Source organism: Curcuma longa, chromosome 5 (assembly GCF_044706935.1).
Source record: "Curcuma longa cultivar G26 ecotype Majalengka, Jawa Barat chromosome 5, ITB_CL_G26_1.1, whole genome shotgun sequence".
NCBI lineage: Eukaryota > Viridiplantae > Streptophyta > Magnoliopsida > Zingiberales > Zingiberaceae > Curcuma > Curcuma longa.
In genome coordinates, this window is record NC_133865.1 from 2,385,064 (window position 1) to 2,393,657 (window position 8,594).

An 8,594-nucleotide genomic window follows, 5' to 3' on the forward strand; every position below is an offset into this window, starting at 1 on the left:
TTCTATTACCGACACCTCCATATATTGGAGTTGGTCAATAACCTTGTTCTATAAGCATGGGGTGCATGTCTAGTGTTGATCTTTTGCTATTAGCTATTTTGCATTCTTCTGCAGTAGCCAAGATTAATGCGGTAGCATTCTTTTAAGAGACCCTTGGTAATGGGGCAGCTTCAACTCTAATAATATATATTGTAACTTACTCTAGACCTTCCAACTCAGTCGTCCTCCGCTGTTTCTTTTTCTTGCCCAAACAGTCCCATAGGTCGAGCAACAGCTACAGCTCGTCCCGGCTCACTGTAATTCAGTGCACCAACAAGATATACGCCTCCCCCTACTTATAATGAACAAATGGCACCACATGATATTCTACAATAGTAGATATTGAAGAATCAATACATAAATTTTACTAAATTTGAAAGAAATTATGTTGAGAAGTAATATCCATGGAGTTCGAGATGCATCCATTTGCATCAAGGCCCTAAATACGTAGCTGCTCAAGATATCATCTCACCATCTTCTGTAGAAATAGTTGATACAACACAACATATAGCTAATTTGATAGAACCAATTGATTTGTGTATTGGATTACAAATAAGGAGAGATTGTGGATTTTGCACAAAACCAACAATTAACTCTCAAGATGGAAGTTATCCTATAGACGATGTATCTATGCTTGTTCGAAATGCGAATCATAGTATTCATTCTTATGGGAATGGGAAGGAAAAAGAAGAGATACTCTTTCTAGAAATATGGACAAATAGAAGTTTAACTCATAAGGAATAGTTCATGAAGCTTCTCGTAATTTGATTGATTGATTTATTCCTTTTCTACATGGGGAGGAAGAGGACATTAATTTTAAATTAATAGAAAGTAAAAATAGGTTTATATTGATGCAGAGAGCATTAAAATCGACTTATATTTTGATATTGACAAAGATTTAAGATTAAGTATTGTTTGTGAATTGATGAACTAATCTAAATGTGCAGGTAGCACAATAAGCAAATTCTAGCTAGAGGCTAGGCAAGAAAGTCCTAGTTGGAAGGTCTAGACAGAAGTCTTGGTAGATCAAGAACATTAGGGGAAGGAACTCGATGGGGTCTGGAGGACCAAGATTGAGTCAGACTAGAGATTGGGGGTCAGAGGATCGGATGCTAAGCAAGAAGTTCAAATAGGTTTGGAGGACCAGATATTTGGTAGATAGGTAAAATCTTCTAAGAAGAGTAAGTGAGGACGCGTTCTTGTGGAAAGGAACAATAGGCGTCGATCTGACCTAGAATTTCACTGGAAATCTAATATCTAGACCAGACTGTTATAAAACCATCAAGACTTAATTTTGCTTGTATTCTTCTAATTCTATGATACAGGAAAGTCATCTTAAAGGAAAATCGAGAAAAGAGATTCTGGGCACCCCTATCGGATCCGATTGATATGATGGTCCAGGCATCTAGATGGTCTAGACACCTCTATCTAATCCAGGTGCTTGGACAAGATTATTTCATACTAGCGAATCAGATGAGGTAGCAAGTGCGGATTGGCTGGGATACCTCAGCATCTAAGCATCCGAAAGCAATCCAGGCACCCAGGGATGAATAAGTCAGTAGAATTGGTGCATGCTAGAGGGTGGGGTGAATAGCGTGATTGTCATTCGTTCATTCTTTCTTACTAACACAGAGAACTTGCAGTGGTATTAGAAAATAAGATAGGGACAAACAGATTTTTACTTGGTTCCTAACCTCCCATGGTTAGTACATCCAAAGCCTATGCACGGGAAGATGCTCGTCTACTAATGGTCTCCTTTTAAAAACTTTTTTGAAGGTAGAGAAACCCGTCTTACAGTCTAAAATAATGATAATAATGAAATACAAAAGTAAGACTTAAACAAGAAATTAAGACAACACTCGTGTAGCGATCTGGAAGTCCTCGAGCGCAACACACCTTTCCTAGAGCTTCCTCGATCGCAAGAGCTTGGCTCCGTTTGCCTTCAGCAGTATTGCAGTATGAAGATTGATGGGAATTAGTGTTGTGTTGGTGCTCTACGTTGAGGCTCCTCATATCTTGATCCGGTTCTGTTGGTCTATCGGGGTCAATTCTTCCTAATCTGGGCGCTTGAACCATCCGGGCGCTTGGAGTAATATCTGGGCACCAAGATCTAGTCAACTCAGATTTAACCTGAGTTGACTTTGGGATTAGTTTGACTGTTTCTGTTTGCTTCTCCTATGCTTCTTTAGTCTTGCTTTTAGCTCATGGTTCCTGCAAGATAAGCATACAAACACGCAAACAACCTAAGCTTACTTGTAGTTTGTTTGCTCTACTAGGCTTACCTAAACCTTACCTTGTAGGTCTAACCTACTAGGTTTACTCGTGCTTAACTTTGAGTTAGGACTAGTCACTTCCATAAGTAGACTTACCACCTACCAAACATTCGACCACTCTTGACTTGTTTGGACTTTCCCTTACCTAACCTCCAGTTAGGACTAATCACTAGGTAGACTTATCACTTGTCAAACATCTGGTTACTCTTGACCTGCTTGGACTTTTCCTTGCCTAACCTCCAATTAGGACTTGCCCATCTTTACTCACCAGGATTTCCTGTCTAGCTTCACTCATCAGGTCTTCCTTACCTAGCCTCTAACCAGGACTTCCTCTGCTTAGCCTCCAGCTAGGACTTCTCCAACCTAGCCTCCAACTAAGACTTTACTTTTTTCGATCCAACAGACTAGGACTTCCTTGCTTGGTCTAATTGATTAGGACTTCTTGCTAGTCTTTTGGTCAAACTTATCTGACTAGACTTCACTCACATCCAAATATCAGGTCCTGTTTGAATCAACCTTTGGTCAAATAGTCCAAACTTAGGTGTATAGGTATATTGTCAAACATTAAAATCCTGGAGGTAGACTAATGCTTCTTGGACTAACATTCTTTCCCTTTTTAATGATTGACAATTTCTTAAGTTAAATCTCGGTCAGGATTTGCAAATTTAGGAGAACTTTATATTTTTAACTTAAGAACCCTTTTTCCCCTTTTCATACATCAAAAAGATTTTTATTTTGCACCAATAATGAATGTATTTCCTATGGTCACAACTTAGTCTAGACAATTCTTGAAAGACCATAATAGATTTTAAAATAAGTTTTCAACAAGAAGGTTTCAAAACAAGTTTTGAAAGAATTTTCAACATAGTTTTTCAAAGAGTTTTTAACCTAATTTTTTTCAAAGAATTTCCAAACCAACTTTTAAAAATGTGTTTTTGAGATATAAAGTAAATGGTTTTTTAAAAACTATTAGTACTCTTTCAATCAGGATTCCCTCCTTAACCTAACACGTCATTAGGGCTCTTTGTTAACCACAAAGTAACCTCCCTATGTGTCTTATGATTTGATCCAAATTAAAAGAATAATTTTAAAATAATTTTGAATATGCATTTGAAATAGTTTCAAATATTTTTTAAAATAATTTTTAAAGATTCATAAAATATAATTTTGAAATAGTTTTGCTCTATTGATTTGGACCTCCTCCTTAATTTGACACTTCCTTAGGGTTCCTTGTTAACCACAAGACAAACTCACTATGTGTTTAAGAGGTTAATCCAAGTTAACAGAACAAGTAACTTATGATTTTTTAAAATTTCTTCAAAACATAATTTTTAATTAAACTTTTAATTTGACTTTCTTTTAAGTCTAACACTTCCTTAGGGCTCCTTGTTGACCACAAGACAATCTTTCTGTGTGTCTTAAGAGTTATTCCAAGTCAAAAGAATAATTTTCAAAATATTTTTTAAAGCATTGAGTTGTCAAAAAATATTTTCAAAATAAGTTTTTCAAGTAATTTTTAAAAAGTCTTTTGAAAATAGGATCTTCCAAGACTATCTTCCATTTCACTAGACACTCCCTTAGGACATCCTTATTAATTATAAGGAATTTCTGCCTATGTGTCTTAGGGAGTTAAACATAGTATTTGATGGAGCCTTATATTATAATTCCGCTCCGTTTAATTCTTGCCAGACAAAAATTTTTCAAAAATGGAATCTTATCAAGCAGCCCTCATATTCGATCAACTAGGTGCTTGATTGATGTATTAATATCATTGGGCTCTTGTGTTGGTATTCACAGGATCCAAACAAAGAAAACAATAACAACTATGCAGCGGAATGAAGTAGTTGTACCTTTCTTCTTTGTAGGTTGTGTAGATGATTGAAAAGCATAATTTAATTAACGCGGAAACATTAAATTATACCTTTCTTCGGACTGTTGCGAAGGATGTAGATGACCTCTCGATCTTCTGCTGTATTCATCTCCTCTTCTCGAACGTTGTGTGGGCAACGATCCTTCGAGAATTTCTCCACCAGAATTCTCCACTCCGATGGCTAATCAAGCTTTCCTTCTTTCTCTTTTGTCTGGAGAAAAGAGAAGAAGAAGAAGAAGGGGTTGGCTGCCGAGAGAGTCTCGGCCACCAAGAGAATAATCTCGTGTCATCTTCAACCCTTGGCAACCCCCTTCTTTTATAGCCTAGCCATCCCATAAATATGGTATAATTTGAGCCATAAACATGGTATGATTGAATCCTAAACATGGTATGATTTAGATCAATCAATTCAAAGATTTTGGCAAGATTTCGGAAGTTTCCAATTCGAACCGAGCTGTTTAATCGATCAAACAATCGATTAAACATCACTACTTTCCTCATTAACACAGGTAATCGATCAGGTGATTGATTGCCAGGATGGTAATCGATCAACTGATCGATTACCAGTCGATCTCATACGAGGCTTGGTAATCGATCAGCTGATCGATTACCAAGGTGTGTAATCAATCAGCTGATCGATTACACAGCCTTGTATGGGTTCGAATGCATGGTTTCTTCACGAATTCTTCCAAGGTGGACTTGAGGATTTCTAGAGGCTACAGTAGGGACCTAGAGGAGGAATTGATTTTGGTCTCCTGATGGTTTTAAGCTTCCCATGTTCTTTACCGAACACACAGCTTAAGTCCATCAATAATAACTCATTCCACTAGAGAGTTATTATTGCACTACCGCACCAATCCCATATTATAATATGGGCTCCTTCTTACTATCAGTACATTAGTCTCCCTGTGTTTAAGATATCGTATGTCCGTCAATTAAATGAGTTACTGACAACTCGAATTTAATCAACTTCTAATCCAAGAGTAGTACTGATGTGCATAGGGTTTATATTCGTATTTACACTTTATTTGCACATCTTTCTGATTTTATTGTTATATCTTGTGTGCATTGCATCCCTTATCTGTGCATTTAGGCATATATCTTACATTTCCTAGTTCGGAGATCTGCTCTCGTTTTTACTTGTTTCAGGATGGAAGATGGAGCAAAATCGGGCAAAATCGGAGTTACTATTGAATACAAGGCAAGACAGGGCCGTGCCTCATAGGCACGGCCGTGTCTAATCAGGTTCCTGGCCGTGCTTCACAAGGCACGGGCGTGTCTACAAACAGATCATCAACAAGCCCTGGCCGTGCCTCACAGGCACGGCCGTGCCATCATCCCCCTTCAGCAGCAGACAGGGCCGTGTCTACCAGACACGGCCGTGCTTCAAAACAGAAGAGAGCCAAGGCTTGGCCGTGCCTCCCAGGCACGGCCGTGCCTCCAAACAGAAGACCAGAAGCTGCTGGCCGTGCCCCACAGGCACGGCCGTGTTTCTCATCAGAGGAGTCCCTGCTGTTGGCCGTGCCTCCCAGGCACGGCCGTGCCCTGCAAAACCTGAAGAAACAGGCTTTGGCCGTGCCTCACAGGCACGGCCGTGCCTCCAACCAGAGACACCACTGCCTCTGGCCGTGCCTAAAAGGCACGGCCGTGCCCCTGAACAGAGGCTTCACTGCTTCTGGCCGTGCCTCCCAGGCACGGCCGTGTGGACGGAGGCGTGTCTGACCACGGGCTGCAGCTATAAATACCTCTTTTTGGGACCCTAGCAAGGGGGGAGACCTTGGAGAGCCACCGGAGCTATTCTTGAGCCACCGAAGCCTATTCCGGAGCGAGATTCGACGATCCATCCACCGATCCGGCTGCTCCATCCCATCTTCATCTCATCTACGAAGAGCTCACAGTCCGAGGAAGAAGAAAACCATTGATAAGTCCTGTTTTCCTGCATTTCTTGTGTAATCTTTGGAATAGGATGTATTCTCTTTATTCTTCCTTGTATTGTGCTCTCTCACGATATGGAGTAGTTCCCTAGATTCTAGGATGTAGGATAAATCAGGTGTATTGGATGATTGTAACTTGGATTTGTTAATCTACCGTTTCTATGATTTGATTGTCTATTGCCTTGTGGATTTATGCTTGTGTTGTGAATGATGAAATGCTTGTGTATGAATCTATGAGGGTAGGGATTAATTGTGATTTGAGGAATCATTAGGCCGTACACCGGGGCGCTTCGTGACAGGAAGAAAGCCTTGAACCGGGCGAGTTTCCGAGGGGTTTCTTAAATCATAATTAGTTTCTATGAGGGATAGTTAGCGGTTATTCATTGTTGGAGAGAGGTCCGTAAAAAAGATATCCTGTGACAGGGGATAGGATTTTAGTAGCATTCCGGGGCGCCTGAGTGACACAGGAAAGCCTTGAACCGGGCTATCTAGAATCACCTTGATCTAACAATGATGACGTAAGAACACCAATGATTTATTCCGAGGATACCTGACGAGGTCTAATTGGATATATTGGTTAGCGTCCCTACAATTGTACAATTATTGAGGAAAGGTAGAGGATCCAAGTCAATCAATCAATACCCTGAGGAGTCCGAAGTCCTAGGATCGCTTCACATCCATTGTCACAGTCGTTTCCTTTCTCCGAAATTAGGATTAAGTACTCTAGAGTGCTCCCTTCTCCCCCACAACAACTCATGCTCATTTTCTCTCCCACCTTTTTGTGCTAAATCTAGTAAGTAATTCCACGGTCCCTGTGGATTCGATCTTTTTATTACTTGACGACACCCGTATACTTGCGGGAGCCTATCAAGTTTTTGGCGCCGTTGCCGGGGATCGTGCGCAATTATTTACTAATCTAGCACATTAAGTTTTTCTTTTCATTTTTCTTATACATACATAGCCCCATTCTTTATTTTTATTTCTTTTTCATTTGTTCATTGGTACTATTCTTTTGCACATACATTCTTTATTCTTCTGGCATTTAATCATTTCTTTTACTTTGGTGCATGCGCAGGGCCGAATCTTCGGAGTTTCCTTTTGATCCGGAAATAGAAAGAACTCTTCGAAGGAGACTTCGAGAACAAAGGTTAATTAGATCAAGAACAATCATCAACCATGGCCCAGAAATCATTGAAGGATTATGCAGCACCACAAATGAGAGGTTCGACGTCATGCATCGCCATCCCAAACATTGAAGCCGCCAATTTTGAATTCAATCCAGGCTTCATAGCAATGATACAACAAAATCAGTTTGGGGGCGGACCACATGAAGACCCCCATCTACACATAGAGATATTTTCTGATGCCTGCAGCACCAGAAGACAACAAGGGGTCAGCTTTGACGTCCAAAGGTTAATGCTTTTCAGATTCTCTCTACGTGATAGGGCGAAGGACTGGTACCATTCTCTACCTCCGAACTGCATCAACTCTTGGGAGCAATTGGAAAAGATTTTCATGAACAAATTTTACCCCCCAAGTAAAACTGCCCACATGAGAAATCTCATCTCAAGCTTCCAAGCAAATGGATGGAGAAACTCTATTTGAGGCTTGGGATAGATTCAAAGGAATGCCAGACGAAAGTTTACTTGGATTCTGCTGCAGGAGGTGCACTCATGAATAAGAGCCTTGAAGAAGCCGAAGAACTCATTGAGAATGTGGCACTAAATCACCATCAATGGGCAAATGAGAGAGGTAGTGCACAAAGAACTCCCGGGAAGTACAATGTCGACAACTTCACAAAACTTAATGCTCAGATTGACGCCCTCACTAAAAGGGTGGAAGGTATGAATGTTGGAAAAGTCCATGCGGTGGTAACTTCTTGTGACATGGAGATTTAGCCACACAATTGAAATGTGTCTGTAGCATGAATCAGATTGTGATGAGCAGTGCGATTGTAGAGGACTCATTGTATCATATTTCTATTTATTTATAAAGGCATTACTTTTATGGTTATTATACTTACTTGTATTAGTGCCAAATAACTAAGTATAATAGCGTCCTTGTGTAGTAGGTTCATATCTATATCAATCGATTGGTTGAATCGATAGTGAGATGATATAGAGAACACTACACTAAACTATTCCTAGTCAAGTATTAACATTCAAGGACAATGTTAATGCGTAGAGACTAGCATGTAGGTCAACATGATGACTTGATCTCACAAGTCATGGATATGAGATATCAAGTTGACACATGGGTATGCATTGGAGAATGTATACTGAATGACCCGCCATGAGAAAGTATCATGGATCGTTATATGAGTGTCATATACTTTCTCATGTGGCTATTAGTATGACTATTAGTTCTTAGACCTGAAGTCACCATGGTTCCCAACATAAGGAGTTACATACTTTGGCTTCGTCAAACGTCACCCGTAACTGGGTGGACTATAAAGGCGATTACTGGGTATGTAACAAA

At 40.0% G+C, this 8,594-nt stretch overlaps 1 protein-coding gene across 1 annotated transcript; it reads left to right on the plus strand.

The window, feature by feature from the left end:
• Nucleotides 1–7,292: 7,292 nt before the first annotated feature.
• Nucleotides 7,293–8,014, plus strand: LOC141829151 (uncharacterized). The gene is made up of 2 exons (XM_074716567.1): nucleotides 7,293–7,653; nucleotides 7,779–8,014. Exons 1-2 carry the CDS (start codon nucleotides 7,293–7,295, stop codon nucleotides 8,012–8,014), a joined length of 597 nt encoding a protein of 198 aa, XP_074572668.1.
• The last annotated feature ends 580 nt before the right edge of the window (nucleotides 8,015–8,594 follow it).

Coding starts and splice junctions, on each gene's coding strand:
- LOC141829151 (XM_074716567.1), top strand. CDS start 7,293: ATGGCCCAGAAATCATTGAAGGATTATGCAGCACCACAAATGAGAGGT. Junction 7,654..7,778: donor GAACAAATTTTACCCCCCAA/GTAAAACTGCCC, acceptor ATTCTGCTGCAG/GAGGTGCACTCATGAATAAG.